The 17,726-nt window shown below is 37.9% G+C and overlaps 1 protein-coding gene across 8 annotated transcripts in view; it reads right to left on the reverse strand.

The window, feature by feature from the left end:
- Positions 1–1,226: 1,226 nt before the first annotated feature.
- prpf4b (pre-mRNA processing factor 4B) overlaps positions 1,227–17,726 on the reverse strand; it is a 30,729-nt gene continuing 14,229 nt past the window's right edge. Inside the window, exons 5-18 of one of the 8 annotated variants that reach the window (XR_004223274.1) lie at positions 15,409–15,490; positions 13,979–14,186; positions 13,694–13,767; positions 13,376–13,466; positions 12,224–12,371; positions 11,234–11,371; positions 10,994–11,147; positions 10,762–10,876; positions 9,615–9,766; positions 9,040–9,126; positions 6,995–7,731; positions 5,702–5,775; positions 5,141–5,192; positions 1,227–1,455 (exon numbers count right to left, since the gene is read on the reverse strand). Coding sequence is in view for 1 of the 8 variants with exons in the window: in XM_002936428.4 (XP_002936474.1) it covers positions 7,528–7,731; positions 9,040–9,126; positions 9,615–9,766; positions 10,762–10,876; positions 10,994–11,147; positions 11,234–11,371; positions 12,224–12,371; positions 13,376–13,466; positions 13,694–13,767; positions 13,979–14,186; positions 15,409–15,490 (1,453 nt within the window). In the remaining 7 variants the exon portion in view is untranslated. Of the gene's footprint in view, positions 1,456–4,359; positions 5,776–6,141; positions 7,732–9,039; positions 9,127–9,614; positions 9,767–10,761; positions 10,877–10,993; positions 11,148–11,233; positions 11,372–12,223; positions 12,372–13,375; positions 13,467–13,693; positions 13,768–13,978; positions 14,187–15,408; positions 15,491–17,726 lie in introns of those variants that run through there. The other 7 variants (XR_004223271.1, XR_004223273.1, XR_004223269.1 and 4 more) reach the window with 7 other exon arrangements.

Genomic DNA, 17,726 nt, shown 5'->3' on the forward strand with positions numbered 1-17,726 from the left:
CAGCATAATCTCATGGAATTGCCCTTTCACATTTTCCAGTGAGTAAGCAGTATCACCACAAGTGATATGTTTTACTTGCACCAATCCTAATGTTATGCAAAAGCACAACAGGTATACAGGTATGGGATCGGTTATCTAGAAACCCATAATACAGAAAGCTCCTAATTATGGTAGGGGCCATCTCCCATACACTTCATTTTAATCAAATAGTTCACGTTGAAAATTATTTCCTTTTTATTTGTAATAATAAAACAGTATCTCATACCTGATCTCAACTAAGATATATTTAATCCTTATTGGAAGCAAAACAATATTATTTTGTTTAAATAATGGTTGAATTATTTTGTAGTAGACTTAAAGCATGCAGATTCAAATTGGGAACAAAAACCCTTATCTGTAAAACTCCTGGTCTCGAGTATTCTGGGTAATAGGTCCTATACCTGTACTGCCAGAGTAATTAAAACTTCCCATCTGGCTGCTACAAACAAGGGACTGTAGTGGCTTAAAGAAGGAAAGGTAAAAACTAAGTAAGTTTTATCAGAAAGGTCTATGTAAATACAGCCATAAGCATTCACAGAAAGCTGCACTGAGTCCTCTGTCAAAAAATTTGTCGTCTCTGTTTTCCTGCGCCAGAGACACGCAGCTCTCTCCTGCACCCCCCTCCCTCAAGAATGCTAAGAACTCATCCTCCCCATTAGGAATGTGTGATCTGAGCCAATCAGCAGGAAGCTCTCATAGTCTTACAAACTGAGCATGTACACAGGTCTTGGTCTCAGTGCATGAGCAAGGCATTATGGGAACTTTCTTTACAGAACTCAGCGGGTTTTTTTTTTCTATGAGGCTTCTGATCATCTGAACAGGCGAAATATAGGGAGACTTAAGGGCACTATTGAGAGAACTGAAGGCATTCCTGCAGCTTGAGATTAACTCTTTATTAGCCTTTCCTTCTCCCTTAACTGAATCAGACTAACATTACCTATGTGAGTGTGTCTATTATTTATACCTTTTCTGCTTCTAAAGACTTGCTTCTAGCAGTTTTAGAGTTGTTTTCAGTGGTTAAGGATAATCTCTCCTGTCAGCAAAGCAAATCAGGCAATGCACCATTTCTGTTGATTCCAAATTCCATTTGACATCAGGATTTATGCCTTGCTATTATCTTAAAAATATTGTAGTGACATTAAGGTCTTAGAATGAGAGTGCACACAATTCTCACAAATACTTAGTAATGACAAGTAAAAATCAGTGCATTCATTTAATACAGAATTGCTCCAATATTTCGCTGTTTCGCAAGGTACGGAGAGCCCTTACATTGACATATGGAAAATATATACCCCTAGTTGTGTGTCTCGGTATCTGCTTTTCTGTGTTATGAACAAGGGAAAGACAAGGTGAATTCACTCTTCTTGCTGTAACATTCCCAGTCACCAAGAATTCCAGAGGGTATAATAACTTACCCTATGTACAAAAAGGACAAAAATGTATGTAAGTTTACAATAACAAATACAAAACAGAAAAATGCAATAATCCAGTGTATGGAAGTATGACAACTGGTATATAGGCCTTTTATATAAGTAAATATTTACTAATATATTAGTTAATGCTTGCTGTGGGTTACTAGACCTAGGAAAAATCTGCCACCTTACAAATGCTGTACTGGTAATGGGCACAGAAGAGAATATATTCCTATAGTAAAACAAGAGTCAAGATTATACTGTAAATTATTTCCTTAAAATCAGTGCTGAGTGTAATAATGTACCCCCTGTTGTATATATAGTGGTCACTGAGGACTTACATGACCTTTATAAAATGTACATTATTTTAATGACCTAGCCTTCATCCTGATATTCATATATTATTTGTATATTAATAATATATTAATATATTAATTAGTTTACACGTCCATATACAACCCAAGAAACACTTTCAGCAGGCTGTAAAACAGACTTGCTTCCTTATTTGGCGAGAACACAACATAATGTGGCAAAGCACTGAAGGGTTTAATAATGAAATCACATCCTCCAGGGATCAGGAACATGAGCTACTGACATATAATTTGCTTTATTCACAAGAAAAAAAAAAGTTACATTTTTTTTATTTATTTTTTTTTAAATCTTATACAGGTATCGGACCCCTTATCCGGAAACCCGTTATCCAGAAAGCTCCGAATTACGGAATGCCTGTCTCCCATAGACTCCATTTTAATCAAATAATTCAGAATTTTAAAACTGATTTCCTTTTTCTATGTAGAAATAAAACAGAACCTTGTAATTGATCCCAACAAAGATATAAATAATCCTTATTGGATGCAAAACAATCCTATTGGGTTTAATTAATGTTTTATTGATTTTTTAGTAGACTTAAGGTATAGAGATCCAAATTATGGAAAGACCCCTTATCCGGAATACCCTTGGTCCCGAGCATTCTGGATAATGGGTCCTATACCTGTATATGGAAGCATTAAACCCTTTATAATGAAATAACAATAGCTTGTAGAAACAGTGTATTTTTACAGCAGCAGAATTCTAGAATCCTAATCAAAATGTGTTAAACACACCAATATATTGTGTTGTATTTAGTAAACATGAATAGGCAACCAACAAAGACACACAATGTTTGGTCATGTATTAAAATGTAAACACATGATGATGTGAAGGTGTTCTCCCCCTTTACTAATTATCCACTATCATTACATATTCATCATACTGAATGTTTTTTTATTTTTAAACAAAGTGTAATATCAGACAAATGAATATCAGCTTTTAAGTTACTGCACTTAAAGAACAAATCAATCCAATACCCATATCACCCATGAACTGCCCCTTACTGCAAGCAGCCCTCGTTAAGAGTAGGAACAGAGGTGAATCATACTGCAATAGGCCAGCTTGCCAATATTGCTCCAAGGGTGCCACAAATGGTCATTAAAACATGACTCCTGAATTATAAACTGGTTGCAAGAAAGAAACCACTGCTACACATCTCATATTTGCACCAAAACAAACCACCAAGGCTTTTGGGATAGTGTTTTATGGACAAACACATCAAAAGTGAATGGAGAGTATTAGATGTTATCCTCACGAAGGATGTGCCCCCGAAACATTGATGCACAGGTAGTCCCAATAAAAAGGGTAAGCTCCCTTTCTGCATAAAATATGGTGTCTGTGCAAATTTTTTTAGAATTGTCGTTCTTTCTCAACTTACAAGTGCCGACCATCTAGGACAGGGGTGGCCAATATGTCGATCGCGGTCCACCAGTCGATCCCCCGTGTATTTCTGGTGGACCATGATGAAGCCGGGGATGCGTAAGAGCTGCATATATGTATACGTATGCAACTCAACGTACATACACATTCAAAAGGCACTTCCGCATCACCGATGAAAATGGTCTGGCCACCCCTGATCTAGGAGATCTGCATGACAAGTGTACAAGGGGGGTGGTAAAAGAAGCATGAGAGGTGTAGCGAGTATTTGCATCGGATCACTGCTCAAGATTAGCAACCATTCAGTTTGAGAAATATACAGTAGTAAAAAAAATCAGCAAGGGACAGATACTTTTTGGCATCACAATATGAAAAATCTAGAGACGAATAAAAAAGGTCTTTTAGGGTAAAGACACACAGAGCTACTTAGTAGCAGCTACTTGTCATGATTACTAAACACCAGAAAATACCCTGCCATAGACAATACTGAGAATTGCCTCTGCTAAAATACACAAAGAGACAATTATCGGTGAATGATCAGCATTGTCTATTTCTGTAGCCACTACTAGTAGCTCCATGTGTCTTCACCCCTAGGTTGAAGACACATGGAGCTGCTACTGGTAGCAGCTACTTGTCACGGCTAAAAAAATGCTGATCATTTACTGATATTTGTCTCTACGTGTGTTTTAGCAGAGGCAATTCTCAGCATTGTCTATGGCAGGGTATTTTCTGGCATTTAGTAGCCGTGACAAGTAACTGCTACTAAGTAGCTCTATGTGTCTTAATGTACAGTATGAGAACTGCTGAACCTACTGATAAACAGATCTGTGGCTGTGTTTTGTAAAAATGGTATAGATTACTCTAGTAGAGCCCCAAGTTTTACAGTGAACAAATTAAACATTTGCAAAATGATGAATTAAATTGTGAAAAAAATAGTTTTGAGATATTAATGAACCCTAGGTGTAAAAACACAGATTAATCACAGAAGAATGCAAAATTATTTTATCAGTTTTTATCTATAAATTAATACCTGCATGAAACATCAGCCTTATATTGCTAATATAAGGAAGGTGTAAACTGAGCTGCCTTTGCCAAGCAGAATGGCAACATTTTCATTTACTGAAGCAGGAACTCTCACCTGAGGTTTTCCTGCTCAGTTCAATTAATCTTGTCAAATTGAGTAAAAGAGCTGCAGGGATTTATCACCTGACATACTCATGATATCAGCAGCGTAAATAATGCAAGCAAATTTGCAACTTGCCATTTCAAAGGCCTCTCCGGCTTCTTCTCAGGTCTCTCATTTAAACTCCAATGCCAATGTCACACACTAATTATATTACTAATATTATATATAATATTATATACTAATATTAAGAGTGTACATCTACTTTTTACTCCACTAACTTAAATTTCATTGAATCTGAAACCTGTATAATTGCCAGGTATGATAACATTCAGAAAAAAAATCTCTGTAAATTTTAATTTTACTCCATGCTAAATAACTAAACATAATACAAAATAGTTTCACAACAGCTATTCTTCCAGCTTCTAAAAATCTATATTATATCAGTACCCTTTCATGTGTAACGCAGTCTGGAAAGTCATTTATAAGTCATCCACAGGAACTGGTTTTCTAGGGATAACACTTTATTTTTGAAAAACCCAACGTATTCATGATGGTCAAAAAGCTGGGTAGCTGCCTGCATTCCTCTATGAAAGTGGGCAGTAAATTGACTTCCTAAGCATTCACAGTGAATACAGGCTGTATATCCAAAATCATGCATATCTGGAAAAATAACTCATCCCTAGGAATGATGTCCTGAGAAGACATCCAAATGATTTTTCCTACTATGTTAGTATCCCTATAAACAACACACATCTCTATACAAGGATCTGTTTAATTAACATTTTTTAAGAAATCAAACGTTTTGTTTCACTCTTACAAAAGAAACCTTGGTTTTGGTCTTCCAGCAATCGTCTTCCGCCAAACTGCATCTAAAACACAAAGAAACGGGTAAACCAGCAACTTTATCCTTAAAAAGAAAAAACTAAACTTTGCAGACAATCTAATATTTTGCAAAAGATTTATATCTTTTCTTGAGAAGATGCTGAGAGGTGGTTCCATCCAAGCATCCAAATTTTAGAAATCCTGCAATGCCCAATGCTCTATAAATTGTGATTCAGTGTAACAAAATTTTACCTTCTGGATGTTAGAAATATATACATAAAATGGACACTCAACAAAAAAAATCCACCTTTTACAAAATGGATTATCCCCTTTTTAATTTCCAGAGAACAAACTCAAATGACACCGAAACTTGGTGCCAAAGGAGACCTACGTTATATCTATCCATACATTTGTATAGATTTTTGGCCAGAACATGTGCCTTGTATTTTAAAACTTATAAAACAGATTTATCTTTTAAAAAATAAAACTGTGGGTAAATCCATTTTGTCTGACTATTTTTGCTATATGCTTATCTACACATGCTGTCAGAAATGACCTTGTGAGGAAGGTGATGCTGGTGTCTCAGCAAATCAGACGCTGGGAGGCCTGTGTCTTGCTTTCCTTTATTTCCTTTCAGCACCATCAAGAGGAAAAGTGAGAAAACAGCACAAGTATTAGTCAACACCAAGTCATCAGAAAGTTTTACATTACTCTGAATATGATCAGGGGTATTGTATTATCCATTAGCGAAAAAGAAAAATGTGGTATGGGGAAACTGTACATATGTACAAGGCTAAGAGGATAAAAAGGGGAACATATACAAAACCATAAAAGGGAGCCAGGAGTCCTGGCCTAGCTATGCAAGGGCTAATATTATGCAAATGATCTTCTGGGGGAAATTGTTCTCTAGGAAAAATGCATTCCTAATTGGATGTCCACAATTACCAGTTGGGTAAGGAAACAAATCAAATGAAAGCTCTTAAAAATGGCTACAGATAACTTGTTCACAAAAGACTTTATTATCTAATGATGCATACTGAAAACATACAGATACCTGCATGGGTCACTGATCATGCAGCAGAACAATCTTCACTTTACAATAAGTGAAAGTCAGTTTATGCAAAAGAACAATTCAGACTGGTTTTTTTTTTTTTTTCAAAGAAAAGCTTCATTTACAAAAGAAATAAAAAGGTAAAGAAGCAATTACCGCTTTTAAAAAGCAGCTGCTTTTGTTCAAGAGTGAAGAGTTTATGCCTGTATTGAAAGACAACATGATCACAAGTAATGAAAACAGAAAAAAGTCAACATTTTAACCAGAAGCTTCAGCCAGTGCCAGAGAGAATCACCATGTACAGAAAAAGGGAGCCCCCTTTGGCACAGACTGAAAGAACACAAATGCACATTTTCAACACATACATTTTTGTTTGTTAAAATGTTATTTTAAACATTTAAACATGACGAACCTTGTCCCCATATTTGAATTTGAATGTAACATTTGTGGGTCATTATAATACATGAATCAAATGCTTAATATCAAGAAAACAGATTAAAAAAAAAAAAAAATTAAGTGAGACAGTACACTGAAGGCGCTTTATCCATCAAGTGCGCAAAACTCCATGGTAGAGGAATGGAGAGAAAGTGGTTGTTGCAACTGCTGCTACTATACAGTCCAAATCAAATGCAACATAAAGAAATCCCAACAACAGGTCACTTGTGAAACATGCAGGGGCTTAACTCTGCCTCTATAAATCAAATTCTCATTTGTCAACTGACAAAAGTAGTATCTATTTATATAATACACAAACACAGACGTTTAAAAATACCAGTGATGTTGATGGTTTTAGCTTACCTTCAGTGTACTGAAAGTTGTACACAACCTGCTTTAAAAGAGGAGACCATCCCTGGAGGCAGGCTCATGAAGGAACAGGCCCCCCTTCGGCACTGACTAGACCAAGGGCATGGTGCAGAGGCCTGAGCACACAACCTAGGGAAATGTGAATATAAACAGCATTTATGCTGGTCATGTTTTCTCAAGACCAAACAGACGAATGTAATAAAAATAAAAGATATGAGCCATGACTGCTAAAAATAAAATATTAACATCCAAGACTTAAATCCCAACATTGGGTAACTGACAGCAGACTGCAATAGCACTGCAGAAATAACTTTTTTTTCCAGTCAGTTTGATAGTGGAAACATTGTGCAGATAAATCATTTACTCAAACAACTCTTTGAAAAAAAGAACCCAAAACCTTTCTTGTTATTTAAACAAGTCATGCTTTTTCAGCTTTGCAGGAGAAATATTTATAGATTTATATACATTAACAAGTTGCTGGAAAAGGTCTTCAGTCCTGGCAGGAGCTAGTTAAACCATTGGAACAGTTAGATTTTTTCCTGGATGAATGGGTGTTGAAGAGCTTGATTGATGCTTATCCTTTTAGCTGGATCTAGCATTAGAATCTGATCCAGCAAGTCCTTCAATTGATGTACTTTTTTACGTTGATCTTCTGGAAGTCTCTGACAACCAATTAAATCTGCTAATAGGTCCTTTGTTGGGTTAATAGTGCTCATAACAGTAACTTTCTCCTACGGAATAAAAACAAAAACATGCATAGCATTAAAAAAAGAGAGTACTTAAACTGTTAAAAAGACAAAGAACACCACTAAGCCTTGCAGTCTGTAAGACACTCCTAAACCCCAGTTACTAAAACCCTTCTCAGTCTCACCTTATAGAAAGTGTTGTTAAATTTGGCGCCATCATTAAGGGCTCTGGCACACGGGGAGATTAGTCGCCCGCGGCAAAACTCCCTGTTCGCGGGCGACTAATCTCCCCGAGTTGCCTTCCCCTGCCATCCCATCGGCGACAATGTAAGTTGCCGGTGGGATGGCAGACGCGGCGGGGCGATTTCGGGAAATCAACGAAAAAGACTCGCGAGTCTTTTTCGCCGATTTGCGCGAAATCGTGCCGCCGCGTGTGCCATCCCGCTGGCGACTTACATGTTCGCCGGTGGGATGGCGGGTCATGGCAACTCGGGGAGATTAGTCGCCCGTGACAAGGGAGATTTGTCGCGGGCGACTAATCTCCCCGTGTGCCAGAGCCCTAAGAGCAGTCAATATTGCTTTACTGCTCTATAAAAAAAAAAAAAAAAAAAAAACACTAACTGGGCCAGTAGCTCTTTTAGTTAGTAGATAGTGACTTGGGAATACCTTACAAACTGGCACCCATCAGAGTTTAATCCCGTCATTTAATTGTAGCACAAATGCCTAAAAACAGCCAGCATGGAAAATCATAAGCATTAATTGGAAACAAACAGCTATATTTGCTCATAGTTTTATGGTACCTTTCTGTACTGACTAGGTCAGTATAGACAAATGGTCCCAAACTGTGGGGGCTGGCGCAAAAAAAAATTGGCTCAAAGCCTTGGCAAGGGATGGTAGGTTTAGCCTTTTGTTGTTGTACCTTGTAGATACTCCTAGAGGCCTACCTTTAAGGCCAATGATGTTCTATACATTCTTAGGAGGAATGACTGATACAGAAATTACTTTTTATGTTTGTAATGCAGTTTCGGGGCCCTAGAAAATGCTAGCCTAAAAGTAGAGCTCAAACTGAATTGGCTTGAAGACTGGTATAGACACATCTCTGAACTAAGCACTATTCAGTAGTAACAATTTAAAATCCATACAGGTATTTCCATAAAAGTATTTTCTAGCCATACACTTTTACAGACCAGGCAATATTATATTAAAAGCCCTGTGTAGTTATTTACACTGATGCTATATTTAATTAGTTGACGAACTATTCATGTTTTGGTTAAATGTATTATTCTTATGATCAAGAAATAATCTTATGAGAATGTTGAAAGTATAAAAACCCCGGAAAAGAAAAAGGCATACCCTTTCTGTTACTTTATCGACTTCAATATACATGAAGTTTAGATTTGCATCAAAGTGCTGGTCCTTAAAAACACCTTTCCGAATCATCTGTAAAGAAGAAACAATGTTGTGTCAAGCAAAGTAGCCAAGTGTCCCCTGCACATAAGTGAGAGGATAGTGCTGTATTCTACTAGTTACAAGTATCCCCATTTGCCAGACTAAATGGATTTGGAAAGAACCCTGATAGTGGCCAGGCAGCATGTCTATACATGATTATACTGTGCCTTTCTATAGAAATAACAGGTAAAATTCAGAAAACACTCCATCTGTCACCAATAGTATAGGACAATTCTATTGAAATAAATTACATATGCACAACCGTGCTCAGTGCTTTTTCCAAGCAAAAAAAAAACACCCAAGCATCCCATGTGTCATGAGGCTAAGGAAGAAGTGGAAAATACTGTTACCGTCATGTTAAAGAAAGGCATAACTGGAACAGTGTTCAGCTGCTACGGCTTAACATGATTTCTGACATTATGGTTGGACATTTTACACACAAAAACGTAAACTACATATATTTAAAACTAGTAACGTACCTTGTTTGGCATTTTTCCTTTCAGATCCATAGCTAATTTCAGCATGTGATTGTTAGTTTTGCCAGGAAACAAAATCTTTCCATTATAGAGTTCATATAAGGTGCAACCCACTGACCACATATCTATCCCATAGTCATACATTTTTCCAATTACTGAAAGAGAATGGTGACATAATTAGGTTTCTCTTTTCTATGTAGGCAATTAAATGTAACATTAAAGTATAAGCAGACATAATTTACAATTTTTTTTTTCTTGCCCCTTGGAAACTATTCTCTATATTCTTGGGCAGTGAAATTAAAAATATAAGGGCAATAAAACGCAAAAATGAATGCATTTTTGCACAAAATGTACAAGGGATACAACAAATTTATAATTTTTTGTATTAAGCCCAAAAGATTCCTCTGCAAAAGATTAGGCAGAATGCTGGAGTCTAAGGGCAGTCATACACAACATGACCCAATGCATGGACAAATGGTGTACAGGGTGCCATATACAGAACAGCTGCCTTTCCAGCAGAGGTGAGAAAGAGAGAGAGAGCTGCAGAGCTCCTCTTCACTTCAGCTGCCAATGAACCAGTCGGGATAGAAGGGCCACCACACATGGTCAACTAATTTTCAATTTGCAAAATGCCCCAACATTTGTGGGAAAACAAGAGGCTGGCCAAAAAGCAAACAAGAAATATAGAGAAAAACCACAACCTACAATGCACTGTAGGTTGTGTATAAAAGGTACATGTCTAAGTTACAGAGCCAAGTTGATGCTGCTTCCGTCGAACTTAGCTTTTTCGCATCAGAGTGGGGGCCCTCATTGCTTTAAATATCTGCTTTTTGCCGCCCCGGGTAACTTGCTAAGTTAGATAGCCAGTTTAATGCCCATTTACAAGGAAGTCTTGAACAACAACCCATAGTTTCTCGAACAAAGGTTATACCCAAGACACCAGTACATTCAGTTAAAAAAAAAAAAAAAAAAAATACAAATCACAACAGTTTTCACTTTACATTAGATTCTTGTATCACCAAGAAAGTAATTCCCAACCAGTAACCCCCAGAAATAAAAGCTAGATATGGTTGAGGAAAAAGCACTGGATTTTGCTACGCAGTGGTGATCATAAAGTCAAGTGTAGGACTGCTTAGTATAAAATACGTACTGATTTCAGGCGCTCTGTAAAATCTGCTGACAAGGTACGGTGTTATATCATTATCTGCAACATGAGATGCTGATCCAAAATCACAAAGTTTCAGTATAGTTTTGGATTCATTTACCTAAGGTGGATGATAAACCAAACAATATGAGACAACATATCATATGAACAGACAACCTTTTTAATGTACTAAGGTTAAACGCTTTCAAAACGCAAATATATTATCTAAACTTCTTACCAATATATTATCAGGCTTAATATCAGCATGGAGGATATTGCATCTTTTTAGAAGTTTTAATGCTAGAAACAGCTGCTGGCTGTAGGATCTCACAGCTTTAATATGCAGCCCAACATCTTTTCCATATTTTTTCAGAACTTCCCTCAAATTCATACTGGAAAAAAATAAGTGATATTATAAATCAGTGGATAATTCCCTGGGAGATTTATTCATAAAATAAAAAAATAAAGGATACCTTACCTGAGTGGTTCAAACACTAGACACAAATGCTGCTTGTGATAAAAGTGTCTGAATAGTCGTAAACAATGGAACTTGTCATCTGGGTCAGCATCATTCAACTTCTTAAGGAACTCAAGTTCTTTCAAACCAGTTTTTTGCCTGATTAAAAATAGCAAATTTAGCATCCACTGATCTAATGACATTAGAGATGTTTAGAAGAACAATGTTTCAAATCAAAAGCATTTGACTGTATATTTGAAGCTCAATGTGGAAGCGATGGTTACTGAGGAATCTCTTAGGGATGCACTGAATGCAGCCTTTATTTGAAGGATTCGGTTTCGGCTGAAACCACGGTCCTGGCCGAACCGAATCCAAATCAGCATATGCTAATTAGCATTCGGAAGGGGGGGAAAAAATTCGCCGCACACGCCAATTTTTAACCCTTCACGATTTAGCATATGCTAATTAGGATTTGGTTCGGGATTCGGCAGAATCTGGCAGGGAGGGCTCGGCCGAACCCAAAGAAGTGGGTTCAGTGCATCCCTAGAATCTCTAAGACCAATACAGATGCTTTTTAAAAAGAAATGAAAGGCAAGATATTTTTTTTCTAAGGCTTAGATACCAGCTGTTAAAAGGGAGCTTTACTCATAATGCAAGATGTAATTTTACATTTTGAACATACGGTCATGAAAAATTTTCAGTCATTTAAAATGTTATAATTTTTGGACAGAGAAAATCATTTCCCTAAATCAAATTATAAAAGCCATGCTAAACCAATTTAACTGGAGGCAGTAGAAGTACATCATATACCGTGAAGGAACTGGGGGGGAATAAGCTTTAATGAAGATGTTGCTGACTTATCTGGTACTCTTATCCTTGCCTGAGCAACAACTAATATCGTCACTATACTGACACCTTTGTATTCCTGATTCTTTTTCATCAAGTCTAGATGCATGCTAGGCTCTTAACCACAAACTCAGCAAGCTTATATAGAATATTTGAAAAACTTACATAAGTTCATTGTTTCTGATGATTTTGACAGCAACCTCTTGATTAGCTCTTGCCATATCCCGAGCACGTACAACATTACTGAAGACACCCTGACCAGTGTATCCATATACATTATAACGTTTTTCCAGTATTTCTCCTATGTTTACACCTGGAATAAAGCAGATAAGTGTGTATATAGTTAAAGCAAAACACTGCTTGAAAGTAACATAGAAATTCTAGTTTTTTTTTTTTCTGAAAATAATTATTCAGTTTGCTGTTATGCAATAAACTAGAACCTGACATACTTTTTCCCTCCAATTAAGGCAATTGTTTAAAGGAGAAGGAAAGGCTAAGTCACTTGGGGGTGCTAAAATGTTAAGCGCCCCCAAGTGACTTTAATCGCTTACCTCGTACCCTGGGCTGGTGCCCCTGTTAGGAGAAAACAGCACCAGCCCGGGGTACCTGGAGTGATGCGCTTCATCCTTCGTTTCGCTAAGACTAACACAACAGGCGCATGCGCAGTAGAGTGAAAAGCCGACTTCCCTGTTAAAGTTCGGCTTTTCACTCTACTGCGCATGTGCGCGCGAGCGATACAGGAAGGAGGAAGCGCTGCAGGTACCCCGGGCTGGTGCTGTTCTCTCTGAACAGGGGCATCAGCCTGGGGTAAAAGGTAAGCGATTCAAGTCACTTGGGGGTGCCTAACATTTTGGCCTTTCCTTTTCCTTTAAGGTTTTTAATAAAGGTAATTGACAGCAAGCACGGAAACAAAAATTAGATTTCTTAAAAACCATATAAGGGCCATGGCCTATGGGGAGATTAGTTGCCTGGGTTAAATCTCGGGCTACCAAGGGAAACTAATCTCCCTGAAATGTCTCATGCAGGAAACTTTAGTTAAATTAGAAAAAATAAGCGCCATGTTTGCCTTCCCTCCAGTGATTCACTTTATTGGCAGTAGGAAGGCATTTCAGGAAAATTAGTCGCCCACGGTACGTAAGATTTAACAACGGTCGACTAATCACCCAGTGGACCATTGCCCTAAAGGTATTAAAAATACAAGGTAGAGTTTAAGGGGATAGTTTTACCTTAGGGGCCATGGTTTAAACTCAAATCTAAAATACACCAAATGCAATGCGGTGTTAATATCTTTCAGCACAAAGAAAAAAAAAAACTCACGGTAATAGCCTTCAGAATCTGTCCAGTTATCCCTCAGATTAGGGTTTTCCTTGAAATCTTTTCCAATTCCAGCAGCCCTCAAACGAGCACTCTGAAAATGTGAAATTGACAAGGATTACTTCTAGTATAGTTACATTTTCCTTTATTAAATAATGTAAAAATAAAATATGTATTTTTAACTACGCACAAGAAAACCCCCAAATTACGGAATTAGTCCTTAAAAATTACCTTAAATAGTTCAGAAGGCGAATACACATTAAACAGAATATTCAATTATATATATCTATTTATCTATGGGACCCACTACATTATACATACATCAAAATATGCTGCAAACATGTCATCAGATTCTGTGAACATATCTGGTGCCAATAGTTTCTTCTGCATCGCACCTTAACAAAGAAAACAAAGGAAATGTATATTAGAATTGTATTCTAGTATAGGGTTTTAACAATATAAAAGAAACTTACTTTCAAATATGAATTAAGCGAGCAAAACATATAATATATAGATAATAGGACTCAGTAAGTCATCTAACAATTTGAATTAGGAAGTCAGAAAACGTAGCCAATATAGTTTCCAACTTTAGCAGCAAGTTCTTACCATTATTCTGTTCGGTCATGAGATTCTGTTTGGCTTTCACAGAGGCCTCAAATGTGTCAATATTCTCTCTTTCATATTCTTTAACATCTGCAGCAACCCGTTCAAGGATATCGTCAGGAGAAGGTGAACGACTTCGTGTACTGCTTTGAGGACTGCTAGGCTCTGATGGCACAGACATATTGCTGTCTTCATTTATGTATCTATATTTCTGATACAAGATGAAGAGATAAAAGTGTTAGTAGGCAAAACAAAGTAAGGAAAACAAATCCTTTGTTATTAGCATAACATAACTGCTATTTTATTAATGGATGAAACCTAAAAACTTATTCTGGAGCAGATTTGTACTCTACCTGAAAGTATACATATTTAAAAACTGCCCTACATGCAGAAGCAGCAACATTATATATTATAGTTGTTTGTATGTACATACTATCCAGAATCAGCAGAAGAAATACTAGAAACACATACATTCTGTTTTCTCATACTTCATGGTCTAAGACAGTGATCCCCAACCAGTGGCTTGTGAGCAACATGTTGCTCCGAGTGGCCTTAAAGCAGTTTCTTATTTTTGAATTCCTGGCTTTTGGGCAAGTTTTGGTTGCATAAAAACCAGGTATAGTGCCAAACATAGCCTCATGTAGGCTTCCAGTCCACAGGGGGGCTGCCTAATCGCCATTCACAGGCCCTATTTGTAACCCCAGGAACATTTTCCATGCTTGTGCTCTCCAACTCTTTTTACATTTAAATGTGGCTCTGGGGTAAAAAAAAAAAAGGTTGGGGATCTCTGGTCTAAGAGAATTATATTGAACAGCATGATGTAAGAAAGTTATGAAGATCTAAGATAAATGTAAGATAGATGTTTTTGACATCATTAAAGGTGGCCATACACGCACCGATAATATCGTACGAAACCTCGTTTCGTACGATATTCGGTGCATGTATGGTATGTTGGCGAGTCGACCGATATCGCAGGAAGGTGCTGATATCGGCCGACTCGCCGATCGGACCAGTTGGAAAATTTTGATCGGGCGCCATAGAAGGCGCCTGATCAAAATCTCCCTTCAGAGCTGAATCGGCAGAAGGAGGTAGAAATCCTATTGTTTCTACCTCCTTACCTGCCGATTCAGCCCTGAATGGTGTGTGGCACATCTGACGATGTTTCGTGCGACCGATGGTCGCACGAAACATCGTCAGATCGCCACGTGTATGGCCAGCTTAAGACTTTAGAGACAATCTACAAAATGAAAATGCAGCTGCATACTAAGTTAACTTAAAAACCCAGTCATCTGGGACCTAAGGGCCGTAGCAGACAGGGAGATTAGTCGCCCGCGACAAGGGAGATTTGTCGCGGGTGACTAATCTCCCCATCTGCCACGGCCCTAAATGCTTCACACTCAGAATAAAATGTTATTATAACAACATAAACATACTTGTACAATTGCTAGTCTCTGTTGCCGCCTCTGCTCTATTAGAGCTTCCTCATCTTCTTCTTCCACATCAAAATCTTCAAGGCTTAAGAAAACAAACATCTCATCAGAACAAGGACAAAGATCCAGATTAGCAAACACAAAGCAAATAGCATAAATGACTTCTTGTTACTTTGATTTAAGACATTCAAAATTAAGCATGGTCCAATACATGTACAAATCAAAGCTATGGCTAATTTTTTTAACACAAGATTATGAACTAAGGCACTAACTACTCCTAGAGTGGAAGGTGTGCACAATTTTTACCCTTATAGAGGTTTAGAAGCTTTAACTGATTTGCCAGCTAGAAAGAACAATGAAACTGGGGCTGCTGTTTTATGTTCAACCAAAAAGAAAAGAATGTCACAATTTTGAAGTGTAAAAGGTGATGTGCACTCTTTACTTTACTTCTACCACACAGACCACTCCAAATGAATCAATATTTACAGATAACCACCAATTACACCTATATCCAATAACAGAAGCGCTGCACTAACCTAATACTAATGTTATGGCAATCAACAGACACAACTTTTGTTGATGTTCTATGTCAGTGCTGTCCAACTGGCGGCCCGCGGGCCGCATGCGGCCCGCGACCCCCCTCTGTGTGGCCCCCCACCTGTCTGGCTGCTTTGATGGCTTACCTTTGAGTAAGCATTAAATGGTATCAGTACTGAGATTAACTGGCCCCCTGCATGGTTCTCACCTCAGATTCAGGCTGTAATCCCTCTGTATTGTTTAAAAATGTAATCCCCTGTGTTTTTCACACCTTTTAATACCTGCATTGTTCACCCCCTGCAGTGTTCACACCTCAGGCTCAGACTGTAATCACTCCCATTGTTCACTTGTTCACACCTCAGACATAGGTACTGTAGGCAGAGTATGGCACATACAGCCAGCATAGGGCAGGTAGAGTATGGCACACACAGGCAGCATACGTCAGGGAGGGTATGGCACACACAGGAAGGGTAGGGCAGGCAGAGTATGGCCCAAACAGTCAGGGTAGGGCATGCAGAGTATGGCGCACAAAGGCAGGGTAGGGCACACAGAGGCAGCATAGGGAAGGCAGAGTATGGCACACACAGGCAGGGAAGGGCAGGCAGAGTATGACACACACAGACAGCATAGGACAGGCAGAGTGCTGCCTGTGTGTGCCATACTCTGCTTGCCCTATGCTGCTTGTGGGAGGTGAACCTGGCAGGGGTTTGTTGTGGGAGTTTGTTAGCAGTTGGAAATAGCCATTAAATGGTCCCTAAGGTGTGTAATTATGTACTGGGGGTTGCTCTGCTATCCACAGGGGAGCAGGAGGCATATGGAATTTAAGGGTATATCTTAATATGACATAATTCTTTCACATATGAATGATGGTTGATATCCCCACAGTAAGGACCAAGCATTTGGGATTTTGCTGTGCTACCACCATTGTGATAAAATAGGTGTGGTTTGAAGTGGGTGTGGTTTCAAAAAGGGGAGTGGTCAAAACTGGCTTCCATTAGCGGCCCTCCACCATGTATGCTAGAGAAATTCCGGCCCTCGGCACCGTAGAAGTTGGACAGCACTGTTCTATGTAAAGAATACCTTAACAATAATCAGTCAGAAAAAATCTATAGAGAATGCCTTTTGCTCTCCTAGACACTACTGTAAGAGCAACTCAAAGGGTGTTTCTTGTTCTAGACATTCTTGGAATTATAGATGAATGACTGATTTAGTTTTTCATATGTCTGAAAAAATTCTAAATTAAGGTGGGCCCTGGACATATAGTAGACCTCTAAAATTGACTTAAGTAAAAAAAAAAAATTTACAAAATCCACACAAATAAAAGTCTTCATAAACTAAAACTAATAAGAAAAACAGGCAAATATTATATATGACATTATGGGGCACATTTAAATTTTTTTCTAATTTATATAACTGTGTGTATTTTCTACAATTTTTTTGTTAATTTCCGCTACTTTTTCGTGAGACAAAATTGTATTTGTCGCGTGAGAACTATGAAAGTTTTGTTATTCATTCAAGCTTCGGTATTGTGACTTTCCTTTGGCCAGGTTGGAGCTGCAGAGTGCCATTGAGTCCTATGCAAAGCTTCCAAAATCATGCACTGAAGGATCAAAGTCAAAAAGTTTTTGCGCCGTTAACGATCATTCAGATACAAAAATTTTGTAACGCACATCAGAAATTTTCGTATTTAATCCGAATTTTTTGCACTCATACTTTTAATGATCCAAAATTCTGACTTTGATGAATCTGGCCCTATATGTTATATATCATATAACATAAGGGCA

The sequence above is a fragment of the Xenopus tropicalis genome, chromosome 6, assembly GCF_000004195.4.
Source record: "Xenopus tropicalis strain Nigerian chromosome 6, UCB_Xtro_10.0, whole genome shotgun sequence".
NCBI lineage: Eukaryota > Metazoa > Chordata > Amphibia > Anura > Pipidae > Xenopus > Xenopus tropicalis.